Consider the following 27,260-nt stretch of genomic DNA (forward strand, 5'->3'; position numbering starts at 1 on the left):
CAATTTTTGCGGGCTGGGTCCCTTGTAGACAGAGACCACAGAGACATGGGCTGTTGCCCTCCAAATGCACGCCCCATGCACGGGTCCTTGCTGTGCGAGAGTAGATGTGGTGCACTGCAGTGAGTCTTCTGTGAACTTTATTGAAAGGTAAGACAAAAAGCAAGTACCAGGTCAAACCTCACACACGTGGATTCCCCTCCTGTTCCATGGTCCCCATACCTGTCCCACCCTTCCCGCCCTTCCCCCAGAATTTAATTCTCCCTTCCCTCACCATCCCCGGGTGCTGAAAATCAGAAAATCAGGCCTTAAGTGAGAAAATTAAGATCACTTCACATGAAAGAATTGGCAACATGACCAAACTACAATGGGCAAGAATTTGAATGTTATAACAAGAATGTGCTTCCCTTCTGTCAATCCCATAGCTAAAAAGCAACTGAAGATGCACTCCATGGAAGAAGTCAAAAGAACAAATACTGAAAATTAAAAACACCTGCTTCCTAGGGTAGACTCCATGATAAGGTGGCAAAAGGCAAATTTCATCAAGGGCACTATGATTCAAGCATTTCAAACCTTTACCACATTCCTTTTTATTATTTCTGCTCATTTATATTTGCACAGTGAATTGGTGAGTCTAGATCAAAATACCATTATTATGTGTAACAGATATGAAGTTATTGCTATAGCAGCATCAGTCATCCCAACCACAAGTCACTAAGGAGAGGTGCCACAGAGGGAACAGGTGTTTGGCCTCCAAAGAGACACAGAAGTGGTTTTAATGCTACTCAGGATTTTCCTAAAAATAAGAATTTAGTCTTACTCCATTATCACTGACAACAGGTAAGCAACCCTTTTTTACCACAGACTTCACATCTCCTGAACTTTTGGTGTGTTAGTCATGGTTTTTCATATTCAAGACTTCTTTGCAGGTCCAGCACTGTGCTGTAGTGGGCTGAGCCTCTGCCTGTGATGCTGGAATCCCATGTGAGCGCTGGTTCAAGTCCCAGCTGCTCCTCTTCCAATCCAGCTCTCTGCTGTGGCCTGGGAAGGCAGTGGAGGATGGCCCAAGTGCTTGAGCCCCTGCATGGGAGACCTGGAGGAAACTCCTGGCTCCTGGCTTTGGAATGGCTCAGCTCTGAACGTTGCAGCTGTTTGGGGAGTGAACCAGTGGATGCAGGACTTCTCTCTCTCCCTCCCTTCTTCCCTCCCTCTCTCCTCTGTAACTCTACCTCTCAAATAAATAAGTAAAATCTTTAAAGAAAAAAAAGACTTCCTCAAAATAACCATTTAGTAAGCATTAGTATAATTTTCAACTGCTCATGGGATTCTTATTTGAATTTTATCAATTTTGCTTATTCTAAAATTGTACATAGTAAATCTAATAACAGAATGGATGTGCATCATAATAGTAAATTCTTCTTCTCCATACAGAAAAAAGTAGGTTCTTGGATAAAGTGATAATGGTCTGATGCCTCACCTTGAAATGTCTACCCTCAAAGAGTACCTAGTACTTACCTGTCTTGAGTCCCTGTCATACCCCCTCATTCCTCACACCTTCCCCCACTTTTTCTAATCCAGTTTCTTGCAGCACATCCCATAGGAACTTCTCTGGTCAAAACTATCTGTGATCATAATGATGTTCTCATTTACCTGGTCTATTAGCAGTTTTTAATGCAGCTGATGTGTCTCTTCCCTTCACCCTCTGCTTTTCTCTCCATTTCACTCTACTGGTTTCACCAGCATCACCAACAGTTTTTTCTAAGTGTCCTTGACAATCCACCTGCCTCTTCTGCTCAGCTACTAAGAAGTGGACCACCCTACAGCTGCATCATGGGTCTACTTCTCTATCTGTACATCAAGAACATGGTTTGAACACCATCAATATGCCAATTACTAGATAGATAGATGGACGGATGGATAGATAGATACTAAGTACATAAATAGAATCTTCAGTCCCAAACTCTTCACAGATCCTGAGACATATATATATATCCAATATATATATATATATATATCCTATATATATATTTACATATATATATATATCTCCTATATATATCTCCAATTGCCTCCCTTGACATCTCACCTTGGACATTTAATAGTCATCTCAACCTTAACATGGCCAAAAGATTACTCTAGTTCCCCACCCTAAACCACTCATTTCCCATATTCCTCCATCTCAAGAAATGGCACCAGCACTCAATCCCAACACTGGGGCATTATCCTTATCACCTTCCTTTCTCCACTTACTATATCTAGTCCACTTTAAATCTTATCAGTTCAATCTCCTTTCTTCCAACCTATATCAAACCCATTCATCTATCTCCACTACCAACTTGGCCTTATCACTATTACTTGTTGGATGGGCTACTTACAAAAGCTTATCATTAGTCTCACTCTTCCTCTTCTCTTGCTATGCCTTAATCTGTCCTCCACACAATAGCCAAGTCAACATAGTTAATAAAAATTATTTGACTCATTCAAAACTCTCCAACATCTTTCTATCACACAAGGAATCCAAGTTCCTTACCATGAGGATGTGAGCTGGCACTTAGCCACATTTTGTATTGCTTTCCCTTTGCCCAGTGAACTCCAGTTGTACTGATTTTCATTCTGCCGATCACTCCCTCTGCCTGGAATGTTCCTTCCCTCTTTGTTACACACACACAAAAAGGCTACTCCTTGTCACTCATACCTCAAGAAACCTTCCTCCTTCCAACTCCAGTAGCCACCAAGTCATTCATTATTACTCTGCTATAATTCTCTGCATAGCACATATTAGTAATTGATTTGCTGGTGGTGTTCATTCGGTTTGTCACACTCCAACAGAGCAAGTAGACTGTCTACACTATTCACCTTGTTCCATCTCTAGCACTTAATGGAGTTAACACCTAGAAGGCATACAATAGAGAGTGGAAATTCAAACATATTTGCTGGATGCAAACCATTTGTAAGGAGCCAAAAACTTAAGAATTGTTAGCCCTGTACATTAATTCGTTCATGTTCTTACAGGGATTTTTACCTCAATCTGGCAACCTTCAGCAGAGTAGCATTTACATGAGTGTGGGAGTGAGACAAGGGGGTTTGAAGAAAAAGACTAGAATCAAACTGACATAGGGATCAAAGAATTATATTGTGTGTGATAAGCAAAATAATGGCCCCTCCAAGAAGTCCATATCCTGATCCTTAGAAACACTGACTATGTCACAATATATGGTAAAGGAGATTTGAGGTTATAGATGGAATCAAGGTTGCTAATTAGCTGACCTTGAGATGGAGAGATAATCCTGGATTATTCCTGTGGCTCCACTATAATCAACAGGGTCCTTGCAAGTGGAAGAGAGGCAGGAGAATCAGAGTCAGAGTGATACAACCAAAGGACTTGGGTAGCCATTGCTGCCTTTGTATGTAGAAGGAGCCATTAGCCAATGAATGCAGGTGCCTCTGGAAGCTGGAAAAGGCAATGCCACAAATTCTCCCCTGGAGCCACCAGAAGGAACGTTGCCCTGCTGACACCTTGACTTTAAGCTACTGAGATCATTTGGAATCCTTGTCCAGAACCGGAGGATACTAATGTGTTGTTTAAAACCGCAAAGTTTGCAGTAATTTGTTTCAGCAGCCATTGAAATACAATGTACCATGTGACCAAAGCATATGGTCTCAAGAGACTATTGGGCCAGGAGCCACAGCAAATCCCCGGACTCTGCAGATACTTGCTTGGTGAAGGCAGGCACTTGAGACACCTTCTGTCCCTCCTGCCAACAAGGCAGTGGTCAGAGACCCTCCTCTGAGCCCCCGTCCTTTGTTTTTCTTCCCTAATTGCTATTATTCTCTGTCTCACTCCCCTACAAACTCCTGCCCCAGACACCCACACATCTGCCAGAAGAAAGAGGATTAGATTTTTTCTGAAGTCTTCCCCTGCTCTAAAACCTTTGCAAGAAAAAGCCATTCACTAACAAACTAAAGAGCAAGGATAAATTTGATACACAGTACTGCTCTCATTCAATTACTATGCGAAGGATCAAATTCAATGCTTGGATGCACACTACACCCAAATTTAGCTCTAATCTTTTTCCTTTGAATCATGAATAGACATTTTAGTGTATATTACACAGTAAAGCAATAACAAACACTCTAGTAAAAATAAAAATGCTCCTCAATTATTTTTCACTTATCCTTTATGAATTTTATTGCCTAGAAAATGACAGCAGAGCTGCAGAGGTGGGGAGCCGCATCATCACTGCGCTGTCCCTTGTAATAAACAAGGGATTCCTCTCCCAACACAGAAACAAATTCCATGTTTTTCCCCTTTATGCAAACGCAGCAGCTGAAATGAAACATTCCCTCATTCACAGCAGCAGGATTTCAGTTTAGCAACATTACAATGCTTTAATGTTCTCAAATAAGAAAGGTTACAAAATAACTCACAAAGGACACATTCTAGTAATTGATGATCACCAGAATGTAAGGGCAACAATCTTGTCTTCTCACCAGAACTATTAAAAGGTATCCTTAAAGAGTATTATACACCATATTTTAATCCAAGATAGTTCAGAAAGTTTATGGGACAATGTAACTAAAAGGTAAATTTATTTTAGTGCCAAAAATGTTTGAAATCCAATTCAAAAAGTTCATGAAAAAATGTGTGCTATAAAAAATTACGAGTGCATTTCAAAATTTTTTGCACCAAAATAAACACATCTTTTAATTTCATCTTTCCATAAATTTTATGAAGTAAAGTAAGCAAGAAAATTTAATGTACTATTAAACATTTTCTTATGATTTACTCTGAGATTGCCTAACAAAAACATTAACTTAAGGGCTGGGGTTGTGGTTGCAGTGGGTTAAACTGTGGCCTGCAACACCTGCATCCTATATCAGAGTTCAGGTTCAAGTCTCAGCTGCTCTGCATCTAATCCAGCTCCCTGCTAATGTGCCTGGGAAAGCAGCAGAAGATAACCCAAGTGCATGGGCTCCAGTTACCCACATGGGAGACCCAGAGAGAGTTCCTGGCTCCTGGTTTTAGCCTGGTCCTGGCTGTTGCAGCCACTTGGGGAATGAACCAGTGGATGGAAGATATCTCCCGCTTTGGTACTCTCTCTCTCTCATCACCTTTCAAATAAATAAACCTTTTTTAAATTTCAAATCAAATTTAAATTAAATGTTAGTCTTTAAAAATAGGCACATATGGGGCCAGCACTGTGACACAGCAGTTAAAGCCACTGCCTATGATGCCAGCATCCCATATGGGCATCCATTCCAGTCCTGGCTGCTCCACTTCTGATCCAGCTCCCTGCTAATGCACTGAGGAAAGCAGCAGAAGATGGTCCAAGTGCTTGGGCCTCTGCAACCATGTGAGAAACCCAGAGGAAGCTCCTGGCTTTGGATCTGCCCAGCTCAGGCCATTGTGGCCATCTGGGAAGTAAACCAGCAGATGGAGATCTTGCTTTCCCTCTTCCTTTCTTTCTCTCTCTCTTTTCTCTCCCTCTCCCTCCCCCTCCCTGCCCCCCTCTCTTTCTCACCCTGCCTTTCAAATAAATACATCTTTTAAAAAAAAACATAGGGAGGGCATTGTGGCACAGAAAGTTAAGCCACCATTTGAGATGCCCACATTCCATATTAGAATGCTTAGGTTAGAGTACTGCCTCTGCTTCCAACAGTTTCCTGCTAACCTGTACCCTGGGGGGAAGTAGGTAATGGCTCAAGTATTTGGGTCCTCACTACCCACATGAGAGACCTGGATTGAGACCCTGGCTCCTCTCTCCAGTCTGGCCCAACCCTAGCTATTGCAGGCACTTGGAAAAGTTAACCAGCAAATGAAAGATCTCTCTGTGTTACTCTGCTTTTCAAATAAATAAAAATTAATAAATAGGCTTTAAAAACAGCTCATTAAACTTAATAGATTGCTGTGTAAAATGTGTGTTAACAAGGAACTTATGGCTTTTAATAAATAACACTCAAAAATGTAAGCCTGTTTACAAGAAAATACTTTGGCACATCATTCACTAGAGGCACAATTAAAATTGGTAAGAAGTTGATAGAAAAATAATTTTTGTTAATGTTAATATGAACCACATTTATCTCTGAAACATACTGAAGTTTCTTAAATTTTTACCTATTTTAATTTTCTTTGAAAGGTAGTGAAACAGAGACACAGAGGGAGAAGAGAGATCTTCCATCCACTACTTTACTCCCCCAAAATGCCCACAACACGTTGGGGCTGGTCCAGGCTGAAATGAAGAGCCTGGAATTCAGTCCAGGTCTCTCAGGTGGGTGGGCAGGGACCCAGTGACTTGAGCCATCACCTGCAGCCTTGCACAGTGTGCATCAGCAGGAGGCTAGAAATGGAAGCAGAGCCAGGACTGAAATCCAGGCACTCCAATAACTTTGCAAGTAGTGTTTTCATTACTGCACCAAATGCCCACCCCCTGAATGTCTGTACAACTCTCCATGGACAGACCCTGTTGTCATCACAACATCATCTTATTGAAATTAAAGAAAGCAATTCCAGAAAGGTGACCCAGAAGGAAGCTGTCTTAATGAAGTTTAGCAAATGGTGAGGTAGAAGGGAAAAGAAGGTTCACATGTAATAAAACTGCCTTATGAAAGGATATTGGCCAACCCTCCCCAGATCCTTGTTAGAACTTAGGCAATATACCTCCCCACACCGCCCCTCTGAGTGAAAGTAGATCATCATAAGGAAGACTGGAAAACTAATAAATGACAGCTAATACTCTGAGTGCATCTAATTTACTGCAGTGATATAACCCGAATGTGTTTCAAATTCTAATCTTCCCCATATGTTTCATCCTGTCTCATAAACTCAGATGGAAACTCTTCACAGGAACAAGAATATCACAAGTCACATTTTCCTTTGAAATTTATGATATTGCAGGAGAATAACCTTTTCCACACTCACAGGGCCTGTTTTCCTAACTGCAGCTTGAAATATCATCTGGCTTCTTTATATTTCCCAACCCCCACTCCAGGGTATTACATATCATCTGTCATGTAATTAATACATAAATTTGACTATTAAATATTTGCATAGCTTTTTAGCTACAATAGTTTACCTTAACTTCAAATAGGTGTAACAAAATATTCTGAGTGTAAACAGAAACCAAAACTAGGATTAATAATCCTTGATTTCCCCAGATCTTAGGTGATTTTGTTGTTATGCCCACAATTCTACTCTATTCTTTTTAGATATAGATTTTTTTTACATTTTCATCAAAATCAGAAATATTCAGAGTGCAAACATTAAAGTACATATTTATAATATGCATGATTCATGACCCTTAATTATTTTACAGCCTATATAAATGCTGACACAGTTTCTACAGTCTATATAAAACTTGTAGAACTGAGAATAACAAAGTACCTCTGAGTAAGTTTGCCAAAACCAACAAGTATATATAGCTTTACTTTTTTCATTTCTAATTTTGTAGCCTTATAAAAATTATACTCCATATTAGTTTCATCAAAATAATTAAGTTGTTCCTCTTTCCACCCCAGTGACTTGAAATTGCCTTAAAAACAGCCTACAATGCTCTGTTCTTGTTATTCTGGTTAGTGCAATCACCTCCAAATGACCTTGTGTTAAAGAACACCATTTCTGCATTGTAGAAAATCTGTTATGGGAACTAACAGAGAAATGAAGAATACAGAGTCATCTTTTTAAATTCCTTGATTGTTTGTCCATCCATGTATTTATCATGCAGACATTTTATGAGCCTTCCCATACCCTGGCATGTGCTGGACCTCAGCCATAAAAAGAGGAACGAAGTATCGACTGCAAGATGCTTATTCTCTACTGAGGGAGTTAAATGGGAAAAAAATAAAAATTAAAAAACCACAGCACAGAAACACAAATATAGCCAGTGCTGCATGGGCTGTTATGATACCAAGTAGAAGTCAGAAATGGGAACGGGGTGAGGGAGGGCAGTTAAAGACGCAGGCTTATGAGAGGGGCTGGTGCTGTGGTGTAGTGGGTAAAGCCACTGCCTGCAGTGCCAGCATCCCATATGGGCGCTGGTTTGAGTCCCAGCTGCTCCACTTCCAATCCAGCTCTCTGCTGTGGCCTGGGAAAGCAGTAGAAGATGGCCCAAGTTCTTGGGCCCCTGCACCTGCGTGGGAGACCTGGAAGGAGCTCCTGGCTCCTGTCTTTGGATCGTCGCACCTCCAGCCATTGCAGCCATCTGGGGAGTGAACCAGCAGATGGAAGACCTGTCTCTCTGTAACTCAAATAAATAAATAAATCTTAAAAAAAAAAAAGTGGCTTATGAGAGGCAGAAGCTTTAAATGGAAGGGCAGGCAGAATCTAAGACATGCAGTACATGACAAGAAAGGAGGCACTGCAGGTCGAGTTCCAGGAATTGCAGGCAGGTCACATGGCTGCAGCAGGTGACAGGCTGGGCACGGGCAGGCTATGAGGCTGGCAAGTGAGGAGTAGGGAATAACTCAGAAAATGTGTCAGACATATCAGAAATTTGAACTTGACCATGAAGCTAATATAGAACCACCAAGGACTTTGAGGAGATAGTGGGGCATGCAGGGCTGGGGGGCGGTTACCCTGGAAATAGGGCCGCCTGCACAGAAGGGGCCGGGATACACAGCAGGGTAGGGTGCAGGGCAGATACAGAAGGTATTACTGAAAACCACCTGGAATGATACAGCCAAGGAGAAAAACCCAGTTGGAGCGAGGGGACCAGCGGGACTGCAGGATAGCAAGCCTGGAACATGGCTGAGGCAGTGCAACTGGCAGGCGTGAGATTAAAGAGGCCCAATGGGAAGTGATGCCTACGGGGATGAGTAGGGTATTCCAAACTTTCCAGTGTGCCTGTGGGGTCTCAGCATAGAGTTGGCCACCAGGGTCTTGAATGAAGGCAGGGACAGTGGGACCGACAGAGGGGTTACTGATGGGGCCCTATGCCCCCTGGATGTGGAGCTGAGGGAAGAAAGAGTTGAGGGAGGACTGAGGAGTAAGCCTGGGGTGTGTGCACGATTGGCAGTGTCATTCATCAAGCCTGGGCAGATGAAGGAAGGAAAGGAACGGAGTGCGCAGAAGGCAGGTGACCGGGTCCTGATCATGATGCACAGATGCTCCTCTGCTTACCGTGGGGTCACCTCCTGAGGGTCCCCTCACTAAAATGCACTGAATGCACCTAATCCCACGCAGCACAGAGCACCACGCAGCACAGAGCACCACGGAGCAGCAGTGGTCCCTGCTCAGGACTGCAGGGCTGACTGGGGCTGCATACATCGTCACTGCCCAGCGTCACAGGAGAGGATCTGACTCACAAACATTTGCCCAGGAAAGCCTAATTCCCAATCCCAAGTACAGTTTTTACTGAATGCAGTCAATCAGCTTAAGTCAGGACTCTATGTGCTGGTTTGAGTGCCTGGTTTAGCAACCTGATGCAAATGTCCGGTAAGTGGCTGTCAGGATAAAGTTTGAAGACAAAGACTTGGGAATTGTCAGAATACAATCATGGGTCTGGGTGAGAAGCCGGGATGAGAGTAGAGGGTGGCTGAGAACTGAACTCTGTGCTCTGGTCACCCAGGTGAGAGTGATGTGAGGATTACCCGGGGAAGCGCTATAAAGAACAGAAGGGGAGTCAAGACAGGCAGTACAGGGCACCCTCCAGATGACTGCTAAACTGGCGTCCCTGATGCACAAGTCCATCTCATGAAATCCCAGCATTCTTGCAAAGAACAAAACAATTCCATTTCATTCATGGCCAAGTTAAACCAAAAAAGATCATCTTTATTTTGGAAGGACTAATGTAACTAGAACTCTTTCATGAATAGACCAGTCATTCTTGCTAGACACATATGTGCTAGAGTGTGGCCTTCTGCTGAGGTCCAACTGGGTAATCCATTGTGAGGTGGGGAAGGAAGGCAGGACAGGGAGAGAAACCTGCAGGGCCCCACCCTTCCAGGCCCAAGGCACCATCTACTTTGCACCTGAGTGACAGCATTCTATTCTGTATGGTCATTAACGCTCATTTTGTGCAGAGAAATAAAAGCCTCCTTAGATGCAGTGGATTACTAAAAATTCATACAAGGAATCCAAAGGGAGAAAAAAGAGGCTAAAGAGAAAACAGGGTCATAAATTTTCAAAATCTATCTGTAGCTGATGAACTGAATATAAAAAATAGTTTGCTAAGTACGTTTCCATATTATATAAACAGTATATGTTTAAGAGATTAAATACCTAGCTCAGATATAGAAAAATAGAAATGGACTAAATACATGTTTTAAAAGTTGATTATTAAAGCCCAATTATTACTGAATTACGGCCTTAATAATCATCTATGACTCCAACATGCCCTTTCAACTACCAACAACATGCTTTAACACAGCACATGTGGGGCCAGCACTGTATTGCAGCCAGATAAACCACTCTTGCAATGTCTGGCATCTCATATTGGAGCACTGGTTCAAGACCCAGCTGGTCCACTTTCAATCCAGCTCCCAGGTAATGTGTCCAGGAAAGGAGCAGAAGACGGCCCAAGTGCTTGGGTTCCTGCTACCCATATATGAGACAAGGATGGAGTTCTTGGCTCCCGGATTTGGCCTGGCCCAGCCCCGAGCTGCTGCAGTCATTGGGGAAGTGAAGCCATAGACGAAAGACCTCTGTCTCTGTCACTCAACTTTTCAAATAAATAAATAAGATCTTTTAAAATAAATAAAATAATGTGCTTGATGCCAGTACTACTGTAAGTATAAAGTCAGCATCAAACACTTCCAAAGCTAATCTAACTTGGAAACAGGAGGTAGTGATGCCAGGAGCTTCGGTCAGGGTAAAATGACACTAAATATAAATATGCAACTCGGTGCAAATCAGGCATCCCGAATAAGGAACCTGATTGCGCCAGCTAACCTAACTGACACAGGTTAACGTGCCTGGATTGCTCATTAAGACTGAGTGAGGGTCTTTTCAACATAACTGATCATTTTACAGATTACACACTTATACTTGCTCTAGAGCCTCAAAGTAAAATCTCTTGAATCTTAGCATTTCAGGTGTTTATATATGCTCCAAGGTAATTCCTGAAGAGGATGATAAATTGTTATCAGAGTCAATGCCTTCTAAAGATATAACTTGACTTTGATTGGTGGTTAATCTTCTATCTTAACATAAAATGAAGTGACAATGTATTCAGCTTAGCCTATTTTCTTTGATAAAGCATAAATTCTACAATTCAAGGAACTGCTGTCAATGAATGGCAGATAAAACCAAATTATTCCATAAGATATTTTTCTCTGCATTATCACCATGTTCCAAATTTTATTTAAAATAGCCTGAGATAAGTCCATGTAAACAATTCTGTTGAACTCCATTTTAAGATGCTTACCTAAACTACAAATACACTCATGTCAGCGGTAGATGTAAACATTCAAATATAAAGTTACATATTAATTTAGGACAAGATTTTAGGAACAAATTAAACAAAAAATGTCAAACTATCGATGGGAGAAGAGAACTCAACTACCTCCATTAATGATAGGAAAAAAGCAGCTGAGGCATAAAATAACGCTACTTATATGAAACCATCAAGGAAAAAAATCCAATGCAAGGTGGCCAGCGTTTGCCTCACTTTCCTTTACCACTGCTTCCACACAGGTGCTGACCATGCATTCACCCAGCTCTGTGCTCTTTCCACTCCTTGTTCTGACTCACAGATCTGGCCTGTATCCACAACAAAAATGTGCATAAGTCATACTTCAGAAAAGACAGAAAACATTCTCCTCCAGCATGTTAACCTGAGATCAGAGCTTATTATGTAGTCATTTCATCCCAAAACAAAGTATTCTGGCTACTTAAGTTCAAGAATCTGAAATCCCTTTCAGATATTTAACTGATGGTTGCAAAATACTAATTACCTACTTATTTTAATCTTGGGGTGAAAGAAAGAAAAGAGTCTTTCATTGGATTTTTTTTACAATTTTTTAAATGTTTCCACTGTATTAACTGTGGTATGAAATGCCTTTCATCTGGTTAGTATAATATTTCACATACTGCTGGTAAACCTAAAAGTATCTATTTGGGGCCCATGCTGTGGCATAGTAGGCTAAGCCTCCATCTGTGGCATCAGCATCCCATCTGGATGCTTGGATTGTGTCCTGGCTGCTCTTCTCGTGATCTAGCTCCCTGCTTATAGCCTGGGAAAGTGGTGGAAGGTGGTCCAAATATTTGGGCCCCTGCACCCACATGGAAGATACAGAAGCTTCTGGCTCTTGACAGGTCCAGCTCCAGCCACTGCAGCCATTTGGGGAGTGAACCAGTACATGGAAGACCTTTCTTTCTTTCTTTCTCTCTCTCTGTCCCTCTCTCTCTCTCTCTCTGTAACTCTGACTCACTATAAATAAAATCTTTTTTTAAAAAAAGTAAAAAATAAAAAATATCTATTTGAAGATAAGTGGAAACTCTGATATAGTCAAGACACATTTTTTTCTTCAGCACTTACCTAGAGCAAGATGTAAACTAATAATAATAAAAAAGGCCGGCATCATGGCGCAGTAGGTTAATCTTCCGCCTGCGGTACCGGCATCCAATATGGGCGCCAGTTCTAGTCCCAGCTGCTCCACTTCCCATCCAGCTCTCTGCTATGGCCTGGGAAAGCAGTAGAAGATGGCCCAAGTCCTTGGGCCCCTGCACCCACGTGGGAGATTGGGAAGAAGCTGCTGGCTCCTGGCTTCAGATCGGTGCAGCTCCGCCCATTGTGGCCATTTGGGGAGTGAACCAATGGATGAAAGACCTCTCTCTTTCTCTCCCTCTCACTATCTGTAACTCTACCTCTCAAATAAATGAATAAAAATCTTTAAAAATAATAATAATAAAAATATGACGATTAGCTAAAGCACACTGGATACTTATAAACATCATTCTAAGCACAGTACACATTCAATGCCATAACAACTATATGAAATAATTTATATGATTACCTGTGTTTTATATATAAGAAACAGAGATACTCTCAAGTTTATAGACAGCAAGGGAAGGAAACGGGATTCAGATGTCACAATCTGATAAGGGAGTGCACGCTGAAATGGCTTTATCAGTGTTTTCTAACCTGCCAACTGTGACCCATTAATGGACTGACATCAACTTAAAGAGTTGCGACTAGTAGCCTTTTTTTCAATAAAATTAAAAGAAAAAAAAAAAACAGAAAACACAAAGCCGCTACAAAATTGACTTTGCATCATGCAACCTGCTCATGGACCACCAAGTGGTTTACTGATCTGCTATCACCATCTGGAAATCCTTAATAATTCTATCCTTGAACTTGAATTTTGTAAGTGAAGTCCAATAAATAGTGGTGCACGTGGTGCGTGCACCTGAGAAGGGGACGGGAGCACGAATGGGCACACCTGCGATTCCCGAGCTCCTGAGGCCCGCAGCTGAGAGAGGGGTGACGGACTGTAGAGGGCGCCAACAGCCCCCAAAAGCAACGCTTGCCATTAAAGTGGGAACTTGCTTCCAAGGAAGAAAGCAGGCAATAGTATTCTGCAAAACAAGAATGGCCAAGGATAATCCTGTTCCATTCCCCGTATTAGTCAATCATTTCCATGGAAAATGATGACGTGGGGCAACCCACGGTTCCTTCTCTTCAGTCTTTCCTTACCCCCCAGTGAGCCTGAGGTAAAAGAATGTAGGCAGAATGTGTGCATATGGAAGTGAAATAGAAACAGTTCAGTTTGGTTTTCTATTAAGAACAAAGTTCATATGCAAGTACAAAGCGAGAGATACAAAGAAGTCTGATTGTAGTGATTCCACATATGAGTAAATGCTTTTATACTCTGCACTTAAAACTGCCATTGCACAATATAAAGACAAATTGTAAAATTCATAATAGCTTAAATTTTTAATTTTTCTTAGAATAATAAGTAGCAAAAAAAATAAAAGCTAAATAAAAATCTCTCAAAAAAGAGAATGGCCATGGCAGAAAAGGGAAAAGATGTATTTCAGCACCTTTCACAGCACTTGTTCTCTGCTCTCTGGGCATCTTCATCTTGCCTCAGATGCTGCCAATTATGTGGTGAGCCCTGTACACATGGTAACCACTGTCTCAACAAGACTTCTATTTCTTGAAACAGCTACCCCCCAGGCCCGCGTGGGTGCACTGGATCAGGATGTAAAATTTTAACATGCTACATACAGGTCACGGTCAGAAAGTTTAAAGCCCATGGCACTTCACTGGAGAAAAGGAGCAGGCAGGCAGCCCCTGTCTCCTCGGCACCAGGAAAGATAACCCACACCGAGGCAGCACAGCTACCTGACCTGCTGGCTTAAATGGAGTTTCAGCTCTTCGTAGCCTCTACACTCCTCTGCCAACACCTGAGGCCACCATCACACATCCACCGTGTGCACCAGCTCTAAACTGGACCCCTCGAGCCTGGCGTGGGCTGGGGGAACCGTGGTGCCTGCTGCCTTCACCGTCCTCACTCCCCAACCGTCCCGGCAGCCGGCAGCCGCGGCTGCACCCCTCCCCTTGCAGTCTCCTCTTTCATTCATCCCTGCAAGATGCGACATAAGGCCATCTCTTCACTTCTCTGAAATGTTTTACTTCTGTATCTGTGGTTGCACATTACAGACAATTCAGATACCATTCTAGGGAAGCCAGGAGCCCTTCTCAATCTCATTTCTCTTGGTATGGAACATGGCCAGGCTGCACACAGCACTCAATGTGGGACAGGAATGGCAAAGGAACTTGGTTTTACTTTTGTTTTTGGTATGCCCCCCACGTGCTAAGCACTCTCCTGAGTTAACTCCACAAAGCAGGAGTTTTTATCCCATCTTTCCTTCCTTGAGGCTGCACAGGTGGAAAGAGGTAGAGTGGCCACGATGGTCTAACCTTCTCCCTCCATGAAGCTTCACGTCGTGTACACCATCAACTGCAGAACCTTGCAAAAAGCATCTGCTATGGAGGGAATCAGCAGCAAAGCAGGCCACTTAGGCCAGACCTCAACCACTGTTTCAGTCACAGGGAAGAACTACCTCACTCTTGAATTTTGAGGCTGCCTCTTGAGGGGTGGATGAGAAGAACCTGACTCAAAAATTAAACATGGAAATGGCAAGGCTGGGTGGAGGGCTGCAGGCCACGTTGGGGCCAGGTGGGCAGAGAGTAGTTTGGGGTTTGTGTTAGAAAAACAAATGAGAAAGAGAGACAGAGGAAAAAATAATCTTGAAAACAAGTTAACATTGTAGGGCAGTGCAAGAAATTAAACTCTGGAGGAACAAGAAAGAATAAGGAATTATTGATTGAAACATTTTGCCAACTCAGGCACCGACTGCAAGGTGTGAATGCTAGCCTGCTGTGTGCCTTGGAGGGAGATGGAGAAAGAAAATGTTTCATCTGTTCTTTGCTTAATGGACAGAAAATTGAGAACTCTGCCTATGAGTTTTTCTTTAAAAATATTAACCTATTGTTGAATCTCCTAATCATCTTTTAGGATAACTGTTCTTCCAGAAGAAGGAGAACTACATTTTTTCTTCCTTAACTGAAGGTTTAGCTGTTTGGCATAATTGCCAAAATAACCACAGGTTTAATACCTGATTATATCAGAAGTCCCAGTGGAAATAAAAATGTTAATGTAAGATATGAATGTAACATGCACTAATATGCAGTGTGAGAGCATTTATAACAATTTTATTCTTAGCTCAAAAGTGAAAAGCAAGAGGTTTAATTTCAGGGTAAAGTAATTCTGCAAAACCATCTGTTTTCCTTGGATGTTTCTGAGCTTAGGGATTTTCTTTTTCATTGAAAGAAGAGTTAAAAATGCAGAGAGAATACCAAGGTGAGCTACAGGTTTAATAATAGTATATCCATAAAGCAGTAGAATCAACTAGAATGCAAAATAAAAATAATCAAAAACTGATAGGCCAGCACCGTGGCTCACTAGGCTAATCCTCCGCCTTGCGGTGCTGGCACACGGGGTTCTAGTCCTGGTCGGGGCGCCGGATTCTGTCCCGGTTGCCCCTCTTCCAGGCCAGCTGTCTGCTGTGGCCAGGGAGTGCAGTGGAGGATGGCCCAGGTGCTTGGGCCCTGCACCCCATGGGAGACCAGGAGAAGCACCTGGCTCCTGCCTTCAGATCAGCGTGGTGTGCCGGCTGCAGCGCACCGGCCGCAGCGGCCATTGGAGGGTGAACCAACGACAAAGGAAGACCTTTCTCTCTGTCTCTCTCTCTCACTGTCCACTCTGCCTGTCAAAAAATAAAAAAAAAAATGAATAATTTTTAAACAGGGAAATCACAAGGTTCTCATATAATGACAGCCAGCCATTCTTATTTTGGATTATATTTGCTTGAGTAGATACTCAAATATATATAGAAATATATATAGATATATATGTACATTTGTTCTTTTAGAGCAAAAGCTGAACACTTTCATGAAAAAAGACAGATGAAAATATATCTATATTACCATATGGGTATATGTGTATTAAAAAAATTATTTTCTCCTTTTCAAAATGTCAGTGGTCAAATGAGTTTAGCACACATTAATGAGTTCCACAGCTGGGTTTAAATAGACTCTGGCAAACCTGTCTAAGAAAACTTTTGGAAAAAGCTTTTAAGTACAGAGGAGCTCATAATATCATTGAAACCATGTCTAACTGAATCAACTTCATTCTGAATACAATTCTAAGACTACTCACACAGTCCAAATTGATATTTAAATATGCCACACGTAGTTCTTAAGTACATATTAAGCTGCTCATTTTAAAACTAGACAATGCAGCCACATGCAATGGCCCCATGTGGTCACAGGGGACATGCAGCAGAGGCTGGCCTTGGGCTAACTGCAAGTATACAGGGTGCTTCATGGATCTGGATCCTGCTTGAAACATCTAGAAACCTTTACTGTGGATCAAGCATCCTCTCTCACTTTCCCAATCCATCTACTTTATTAAACTCACGTGGCTTGCATCAGTTTTACGTTAACTTGGGAAAGGCCTTTGAGTGATCAGAGGTGGTGCAAACTGGCAAATGGGCAACTGAATAAGTGCACAAATGACAGATAATCCCCAAAAGAAATTTCTATGTTAAACAAACAATCCATGCAAATGTTTTGCACATCTGACTGACTTCCCTGAATTTATTATCTTCCAATAAATTGCACTGCACAGGGATCGTGCCGACCAGGCCCTTCATGAATTATCGTGTGTCTGAGGATTTGCAGCTAGTATTAGTTGCCACACTTGCCTAGATAATCACCAAAACGGCACTTAAAAAAAAAAAAAAAAGCAGAATTGGCTGCAGAGGAAAAACGGCTATGACCACTAGTCATCTGAAAGGGTTTAAGAGTTAAAAAAAAAAAAAACCTCTTGGCTTCACTGCACTGGACTCAGGAGTTCCTTTGTCTAATGCACTAAATGACCTTGACTTCATCCATTTCCTTTCCTCTTAACAGAGTACAATGAGGAGATCATGTGTAGGTTCCCACTGGGCAGATTCCTACCCTTCGTCTAGGGAAGGAAAACCAGGAAGAGCTCGGCAAAGTCCCTCCCTGAGGGCCAGAAGGCGGCATGGATGGCATCGCCTTACCAGGCACACGGGGATGAGCTTCCACATCCAGGCTGATACGCATAAAAACTCTGGTTGGCTCGCTCATCCAACTGTCCATTCGTTCTACAAGCACCAACTCTGTACCAACTGCTGGGGCTGCTCCTTAGGTGCTTAGGAGGAACAGGAAATGAGACAGAACCCTTGCCCCTCAGGGAAATGTTGTGTGTGCAAGTCAGCACGCTAAGTGTTCTTGTGGCCTGAGAACAGTCTGCTTCTGTGGGACAAAGCAGGACCATTCCTTTCTCCTTTCCTCCGCCATCGTGGTGGGTGTCCCTGATTCTTCCTCGCCATGTCTTCTCACAAGACCTTCAGAATCAAGAGGTTCCTGGCCAAAAAACAAAAACAAAACCGCCCCATTCCGCAATGGATTCGGATGAAAACTGGTAATAAAATCAGGTATAACTCCAAGAGGAGACATTGGAGAAGAACCAAGCTGGGTCTATAAGGAATTGCACTTGAATGGCGTGCTCATTTCTTCTGTCTCAATGTCACAACGTCACTATCACCACATCAAGCTGAAGATGTCACCATCATCTGGACAGCTGGACATGTTTGATTAGGGCTGTGACCAGTGGGCTGGTTCAGTAATAAATATGTGATCCCTTTTGAAAAAAAAAAGCAGGACCAGACGGTAGAGCTGTTGCATATCCAGGGACAGGGGCATGAGAGGAGGTGATGCCTGTGCTGCTGGGAAGAGCGAGCAGCATGAGCAAGGCCACACAGGGCAGAGCCCGCCGCGGGACTGCACAGGTTCCTGACGTGTGATGCTCTCGAAGAGTCTAGGGGAAGACTTGCAGCGTAGGCAAGCGCCCGCCATGGAAGACGGTCTGTAAACCAACACAGGGAGTCTGCTCCTGGGAAGGGGCGTCTGTGACAGGTTTTCAGCAGCGGGGGAACATGCTGAGATTGGAGGTTTAGAAAAGACCGCTCTGAGGCCGGCGCCGCGGCTCACTAGGCTAATCCTCCACCTAGCAGTGCCGGCACACCGGGTTCTAGTCCTGGTCGGGGCGCCGGATTCTTTCCCGGTTGCCCCTCTTCCAGGCCAGCTCTCTGCTGTGGCCCGGGAGTGCAGTGGAGGATGGCCCAGGTGCTTGGGCCCTGCACCCCATGGGAGACCAGGAGAAGCACCTGGCTCCTGCCATCGGATCAGCGCGGTGCGCCAGCCGTGGCGGCCATTGGAGGGTGAACCAACGGCAAAGGAAGACCTTTCTGTCTCTCTCTCACTGTCCACTCTGCCTGTCAAAAAAAAAAAAAAAAAGGACCACTCTGTAAACAGCGCGGGTTTCAGCTGTGCCCGGGGAAGTGCGGCAGCAGAGAGCAGAGCTGCGATGCGTGTGTTAGCCCAAGAAGCCAGAGAACAAACCTGAGACCTTCATATTGAAGGGGAAGTGGAATAAAACAGAGGGGCGGGGGGTGTAAGGGGGCTGAAAAGACTCAGTGAGAGAGGCCAGAGGAAAACCAAAGACTGTGACGCTCCAACCCGGGAAGAACTGCTGTAACGAAAGAATGATCAGACGAGTTACATAACCACCACTGTATTATGCTCGCTTTGTGCCAGGCACTCTGCATACACTCTCAATCCGCACTCCTACAGTGATGATGATGATGATGACACTGTTATCTCATTTTATAACTAAGGGAACTGGGGCAGACAGAAACAGCTTGTCCAAGATTAAGCAGTGTTAAGTGAGGAGCCTCTTTATAAGGGGCAAGAAGTCAAGAAAAAAAGAAGCTGCAAAGAGACCACGGAGTCTGACCAAGGGCAACCTTTGCAGGCACATTTTCATGGGAGAGTTGGGAACCGAAAAACGACTCTAATGTGTCAAAGCAGGCAAAACAATGAGAGATAGTAAGGATCCAGTATTCTTTCACAGAAGGCAATGGAATTGGAGTCCTTGTTAATATTCTGTTTGGCTGAGGCATTTGGGGAGTGTGTATGGCAGTGTGGGTGTAGGCACACGAGTGTACATACAAGTGCAGCGTGCCTGGAGGTGAAGGATCTTGTAAGCTGTTCTCGGAGCACTGGGCTGAGGATGACAGAACTCACTACTGAAGAGGAATTCATGAGGGCCCCCCCCCAAGCAACCCCTCCCCCAGGAGGCACAGCCCGGCCTCCCAGTGTGGCCTCAACTCTCCCTCCCTGGGATCCTGCTGCAGCCTGCACCTGCTTCTTTCTAGGTGGCACTCACCCCACCCCCACCCATCCCCCCAACACACCCCCACCCCCCCAACACACTCCCTCATCTGACTATGAATGCCTTGCAGGGAGAGGCCAGGTCTCATTCATGCTGATGTCCTTAGCATTTCATACAGTTATGAAACAAGCCAATGAAAACATAATAAACACATGGGTGGTTCAGCCAAACGTTTGCATCACAGGCACTCTTCTTGGAGCCTTAGAGAAGACAGCACAGCACGGAGAGCAGAGAGAGTGAAGACACTTCTTTTACATGAAAAGCAATGCTTCAGCTCTTGGGTTCCCTCCTCCAATTGGGAGGTAACTCCCATACCCAGATTCTTCTAAGTGGCAGCTGAGTTTGTGCCCCAGAAAAAAATCTAGAAGTTCAGAGCAGGCTCTGGGCACAGTGGTCAGGATGCTGCTGCAGGTGTCCACATCCCACGGTGGCCCACCTGCCTGAGTCCCAGCTCCGCCCTCCATTCCAGCTTCCAGCTGATGTCCACCCTGGAAGGCCACAGTGATGGCTCAGGCACTTAGGTCCCTGTCGCCCATGTGTGAGTCTGGCCTGGCCCAGCCCCAGCAGTTGCAAGTATTTGGAGAGTGTACCAGCAGAATGGGAAATCTCTCTGTCTCTTTCTCCTTCTGATTCTTACTCTCTCTGCCTTTCAAATAAGCAAAATAAACTTTAGAATCTGGAAATTCATAGCTGTTCTGGGACTCTGGATACTTTTTTATTTTTAAAAAATGGAACTAAATGTTTGTACCATTTCAATTTGATATGCACAGGTAATTAAGTTGTCAGCAAGGAACTCCGAAGCATTTGCAACAACTTGAACATTAGGTGTGATTGATCTAGGGCAGTAGACATAAATAGGAGACAAGTTCATCCCTGGCCATAAAAACATGTGAATTAACTGGATAAACATCTCTCACACACACATACACACATGCATACACACATAAGTAAGAGTGCCTGTCTCCATATCTACATAGGTATCACATATATAGATGAAGATAATAGAAAGTTCACAAAGAAACATTATAAATTGAATAGTAGCACATACCTACTAAGTCTATTAACAGGCTGAATGTACTAACTGGCTCTCCTTCTCAGTCAGTCCTGACATCAGTCACATTGTTTAATTCTCCATTTCACTGGCAAGCCATTTCTAGCACTGGCAAGCCCATCATTTACTTACATTCTATACATTACATAAACAGTATTAGGAAGTTTTATCTTTACAATTATACACATACCTACACACACACACACACACACACACACACATAAATACAATGTTCCGAGAATACAGCCCTTTGGAAAGTCTGGAACTCCTTTTTGTTTTTCAATTTAATTACCTAATCCAATCAAAATTAACATTTCTCAAAATTTCTGGCAATTTAGTTCTTGCCTTAAAGGCATGTGTTCCCACTAGTATCAAATCAGCAAAAACAGTCTATCACACCAGATCAAGATGCAGCCAGTAGATGCTATGACACATCATTCCTGTCTCCCACTTTCTCTTGCTTGCACTAATCACAAATGGGTGAACAGTCTGTATTCTTTGTCATGTGTGGTCAGCACTGTATAAAGATAAGAGGAGTTTAAAACAGCAATACTTATCCATGCATGGTACAGCTGCATTTCAATTAGAAGCAAACATGCATGGATTCACAAACTTTCACTGATACCCACCCCACTCTCTTGAAGCAAGTCTCACAACAGCATTCAGGATACCAAGATGAACAAAAGATACAGATCACGCTCACAATAAACAATGCATTAAGTCACAGACACCATAATGTGGGTCTACATAAAGAGCTAATGGTAGGCTAAGAAAAAGATGGTCCTTTCTTTTTTTTAAATTTTATTTAAGGTATACAAATTTCATGTAATTCATATATACAGATTCACAAATATAGGTTCTTTCTGACTGAGGGTTTGTGAAGCACTCATAGAGAAACTGGATTCTCAGTAGCCCCTTGTAAAGGGTGTAAAAGTGCAGTGACCAGGCCACTCCAGCAAAGCGTAAGCAACAGAGACCACAGCAGACCAGGGCAAGATTTCCATGCCAGGCGACAGGGATAGACTCGGCTCCTGGGAACAAGGAAAATGGGTCAGGGAGGCAAGTAATTTGGTGCAGCAGTTAAGACACTGCGCGGGACACCTGCATCCCAGATCTGAGTGCTGGTTTGAGTCCTCGCTCTAATTCTAATCAGCTTCCTGCTAATGAGCAGCCTGGGAGGGAGCAGATGATGGCTCAAGTAATTGAGTACCTATCACCCACTTGGAAGACCTGGATTGACCTCCAGGCTCCTGGCTTCAACTAGCTGAGAGATGACTCCATGTTTCCCTCATAGGCATCTGAGTGGAATACACAGGAAGACATCACTGGAAAGGATCCACAGAGAATGAGTTTGATCTAGAATCTCTTCAGTTGGAGACATCAGGTCGCTTCCACAGGAGGCAGCTGGAGTGTCAGACTGGTGCTCTGCGGGGGTGTGGAGGCCGGAGATACTGAGGGTGAGAGAGCGCCTGGGACGGAACTCTGCAGAATATTCCGTGTACACAGTGACAGAGAGGGGGCAGCAGATGGGAGCAGCACAAAAACACAAGGGGAGAGCCTTTGAGAAGACTCCAGAGGGAATGCAATAGCAGCCCAATGCACTGATTAAGAAGGCAGTAAGTCGCATGGATGCCTTTTGGAGAGCAAACCTCTAACTCTGCAAGCACAAGTGAAAGGTTGAGATCAGCAAGGGTGGAGACTGTCAAGTCTTCCCAGGGGGATGTGTACTCCCTCTGGGCCATCAGAGCACACAGACAGAGCAGGACATGGCCTACAGGAGCAAGCAATGAGGACAAAACACCAGAAAAGCAAGGGTCACCAAGAGACGGAGCTAAAGACACCAATCTGGGATGAACGTTGAGGAGGAAAGAGAGGAAGCTGTACCAGAGGGCTGCACTGTGGAGTGCCTAGAGAGTTCAACAGAAACACAGGGGCCTCTCCAGGACAGCCAGCACCTGCACACACAGTCCAGTCTGCCAGGAGCTCCCTGCTCCCTCCCAAAAAACCACAACAGCCCCGGATTATTCTTGGCAACCCCTTTCCACGCTAGCCACTGACCTGACAGCAGGCAGGGTAGCTGGACGGAATGACAGAATCGGCCTATGCTGATGAATATGGCCCGTCCGTCGCCCATGCACCTGCTAAACAGAAGGGCCTGTTTCAAAAACATGTGAGGCGACCCCTGAGAAGAACCTGACCACCAGGGTGGGAAGGAAGATGTTACAGACTCAGACTCAGCACTGTTGAGAGGTGGCGATTTGCACACCTACAGATTCCGCCTTACCAGGGCCAGCCATCCCCTCTTTCTCTTCTGTCGTTTGTGCAAAGGTACCCTTGTTTGAATTCACAGGTGGAATACTGACAAGCTTTGATAATCTTCCTTCACAATTTCTACTAAACACACATAACCGATTATATTTGAATTATTAGTATTTTAAATAAACTGAATCTAATGAATGGAAAGGGGTTTAGCACTTAAATAATTAGGTGGAAATCAGTCCCGGCTTCGTTTTGGAATCGGGAAGGCTCTTCCCGCAGCAGACAGGAGCAAAAGGTTACAGCAAATTTGAAGAAATGTCTGTACCCAGGGTGGAGAAATTTACACATTGGCTTTTTAAATGAAGGCACTTTTTTACAGCATTAATTGGAGATTTCTAAGCAGCAGGTGGTGGGATTTCATTTTATTTTGTAAGGAAAAGTCTAACCGTTGTCAAATGGCCTGGGTAGAAGTGAATTATTTTGAGTTTTTTTTTCTCAAGCTCTCTGAAATGAAGCTTTTACTGCCTGCCGCTTAATGGCCTTCTTTTGCCATGTAAATGTGGGATCAATCTAGTTTTAAACAGAAAGATTTTTCTAATGCGTTTTTGGTATTTTTCAAGCTGTGATACAGCTGATAGGAGTTCTTATAAAATGTGAATTACGGGAAATTCATATTTATAAGCTTCTGCGAGTAATTTTAGAGCACTGACTTTTAAACATCTGCTAATGAAGAATTCCGAGAGCTGCACAGTGCAGCGACTTTAACCACCCCCACCTTGCCTAGCAGGGTTCCAAGAAGGACCCAGTTGTGAGTCTGGGTCACTCTCCAGAGGGAGGGTGTGACTAGGGGTGGGGGCAGAGACAAATGACAAGGAGGGAGCCCTGCCAGGACCTCTTGAGGACGATCTGACTCCCTGACAGTCCTGTTACAGCCATTGGCTAGTCTGGCAGCCAGACTTCAAAAGGACGCCCTGTTCTGTTCCTGGCTTTTCACTTTCCCTGAGAGGATGCTGGAGATCACAGCTTTATGAAATAAATGTGTGGTGAAAACATGAAGACAGGTTCTCCTTTGCTCCTTCTGTACTGCTTTCCTGCAGATGGTGTAACAAATTACCACCACCGTCACGGCTAAACTCACACCAGGCAGTCCTTCCCGTGCCAGAGCCCTGGAGGCCAGCGTGGGAAAGGCGTCTTGTCTCTCTGGATGACACGGAGGGGTCACAGGCCTGCAGCTCAGCCCCATCCCTTAGTTGGGGCCACTCCCATCCTCCAGGCCAGCAATGGGCCCTGGCTGAGGCTTTCCTGTGATGTCATCTCCCTGGTTCTGACTCTCCCTCTCCCTCTTTCACATTTAAAGGGCCCCAGGCAATACGCTGAACCCACCCAAGTCATTCAGGACCGTCTACCTGCTTATTTGCATGTCAGCTGTTCACAACCTCAACTTCCCCCAGCCCTGTGGCACTACAGGTCCTTGTTCGGTGGGTCTTTAGGGGCCACTGTTATGTATACCACATTCCCATTAAATGCTTCAGAAAACAAAGAGGGGAGGAGGCAGGCAAAAGTTGTTCAGGTCACAGGAGGCATTTTTTAATGAAATCAGCCAGTCAAACAGAAAAGCTGGCTTAGTCTGCAGGCCCTTCCTTTCAGAACACTCAGATTCTATTAAAACCTTAAAAATCCCCAGTGCTTGTTGGTAGCTTTGGGATCCGCAAGGAGGGAAGGCCTACACTTCCGGGAATGGAGAGTTCCTACCGGCACTTCCGGGGAAGAAAAGTCCTTGTCAAGGTCCCCACGGGTACCTAAAGGTCAACTAATGAGGATCAGACCTGCCTCAACCTTTAACCCCCATGCCCTGTATCTATAAAAGGAGCCCGCCCAACCTCTGACACACGACTTCCCCGCCCCCCTCCCCCTCCCGCTCTGTTGGGACTGGGGAACCTCGCCCGGGAATCCCAATAAAAGCCTGTGAATTAATTGATTCGTCTGCCTGAGAAGATTTGTTACACGCCGGACACCTTGCACTTGTGCTCACGTCTTCAGAGAGCCTGTAAGTGGGAATAAATGGGAATGTGTCCAGCTTGCATTATTTTATGCTCCTGTTCCGAGGGACGTGATCCTCACCCACACCGCAGCCCACTGACCCCAGGACTGCAGGAGTCTGAGGTTGCTATCCCAACCGCTAGGCTGATGAGCCCTAGGCATGCCATTTTCTTTCGGAGAGGCCTGTGGTTTTATTAGGCAGGAAGTTAGAAATGAGCTTGTGTGTGCAAGAAGGGCCTAAGGAAACTGACATCTATGGCAGTCCAGCACCTACATCCAGCATCTGCAATTCAAAGTCCTGCCCAGACCCTGAGAACCTTCCAGGAGGTCCTGCCCCTCTACCTGGCCTGATAAACAGCTTTCCTCTAAGGCAGGCACCCCAGAGAGAAGCCCCTTGGCCGACCCAGCAAGTCTTCCCCTGTCTGACAACCTCAGTGGCAAACTTGCAAAGGAATTTTTCATATATTAACCGAACGAACACTTTGTCCTAGAGGAGAAGGAGTGGAAGGAGAAACCTGGCCCCCTTTTCCTTTATAAGCCCCAGTCTAAACAAAGACTGCGTGCTCAGCTCTCAGCTCTCTGCTGAGCCGCCCGCCTGGCCTGCCCAGGTGTATTCTCTCCATTCAATCAAGTATCCTCACTCTCCCCCAGTCGGAGTGACTGGGCACTCTATCTGTCCCTTCCGTCCTGACGGATTCCCTGTCCCCAATGAAACCTTATCACTTCGCTCTCTAAATTCTTTCTTGTATGAAGACAGGAATCCCCATGGCTTCCGGTGACACTTTGGCCACTGGCTTTGCTCCCTACCAGCCCAGCCTGCAGCTAACCCACACTCCCACTCCTTGCCTGGACCAGAACAGGAAAGGTTAGCACTTCTCTCCTAACCTTAGGACCTATCCTGAGAGGTTTCAAAGGAGTTTTATTATTAGGAACACTTAAGAGAGTTTAAAAAAAAAAAAAAAAAACTTTCATGAATCCAACAATACTTAAAGAGCATCCACTATGTGTTGGGTACTGTTCCAGGCACAGAAAGTAAATGTTAACACACAGAAATCACTGGCTCACCCTGGGCCCCTGGGGCTCACCCTGAGCCCCTGGCCTAGCCTGGGCCCTGGGTTCCATTATGTGCAGGATGTACTTTCCCAAGACCCAGGCCCAGAACTCTGGATGCATAGGAAGACCCACAACAAAGGGAAAAGACATGGGGCTAGAAGTCGATTTTTTCTGTGGAAAATATATGGCAATTTCTACATGCACGAAGTTTACTTTTAAAAGAACATGCACCTGTTCTTGCCACAGCCCTTTCCAGCCAGTTCAGACCTGAGAGTTGCCGGGACAAAGACACAGCCCTGCCTACCCTCTCCACCACTTTACTAACAGTCTGCATGTGTGGGTGCTTGAAGAAAACTATCTGAGAGGAGTGCTGCCCTCTTCACTCCAAAAGAAGGCGGTGTAGAGGGGGAGGGAAATGATGGCAGGAGGCATTAAAATACAGAACCGTAATTATTTATGTGATGAGAAGGTTGTTCTCAGGATGCTGTGCAGGGAGACTCACGTGATGGAACTATTCCCATCCCATTAATAATAATAATAAAAAGGCCTTCACCTCCCATGACAAGAAACTGCAAATCTAAATAATTTTATCTTCTCCTCTGAATATTTCCCAGGATACAACAGCAGCTCTCAGGCAGAGAGAAATTATTCACCGAGAACATTAAAATACTTCCTTTCAAAAATGACTTGGAGATAATATTTGTTTCATGCCTTCAGTAATTTCAGATATATACATATATATATAAAACTAAAATGTTCAATTTTGTTGATGGAGCAGTTTAAACTTCATATAGCAATTTAATCCACTGTAACAGATATAAAAAGATATATGGTTATGCCATGTCTGAAACATCAGTAATATCCATATACTCAAGCAGTGCATTAAAAGATTTATTCAGACAAAATGCCATAAAATCAAAGCACCACATCTCAATTAACCAGGCACAGAAATACTTAAGCTGTTCTCCCACTGCATAATAAATATTAGTTCACTAAGCTTTCAAATACCTAAGGAATCAAAGTGTATGCACTCCCTACCAAGAGAAGCACCCTTTCCTGTTTCAGTGAGCACACTGTTGCCACTGTCCTCCGG

The 27,260-nt window shown here is 44.2% G+C and overlaps 2 protein-coding genes across 5 annotated transcripts in view; one reads left to right on the forward strand and one right to left on the reverse strand.

Annotated features, from left to right (window-relative positions):
* DCDC2 (doublecortin domain containing 2) overlaps window positions 1–27,260 on the reverse strand; it is a 183,290-nt gene that overhangs the window by 43,291 nt on the left and 112,739 nt on the right. The gene's annotated exons all lie outside the window — the stretch shown is intronic.
* On the forward strand, window positions 17,805–18,187 carry LOC108177411 (large ribosomal subunit protein eL39). The gene has a single exon (XM_017344962.3). The coding sequence runs from the start codon at window positions 17,859–17,861 to the stop codon at window positions 18,012–18,014; it is 156 nt and encodes a 51-aa protein (XP_017200451.1). The 5' UTR covers window positions 17,805–17,858; the 3' UTR covers window positions 18,015–18,187.

The sequence above is a fragment of the Oryctolagus cuniculus genome, chromosome 5, assembly GCF_964237555.1.
Source record: "Oryctolagus cuniculus chromosome 5, mOryCun1.1, whole genome shotgun sequence".
Taxonomy (NCBI): Eukaryota; Metazoa; Chordata; class Mammalia; order Lagomorpha; family Leporidae; genus Oryctolagus; species Oryctolagus cuniculus.

Excerpts from the sequence above, each read along its gene's own strand:
- LOC108177411 (XM_017344962.3), top strand. The coding sequence starts at position 17,859 with ATGTCTTCTCACAAGACCTTCAGAATCAAGAGGTTCCTGGCCAAAAAA.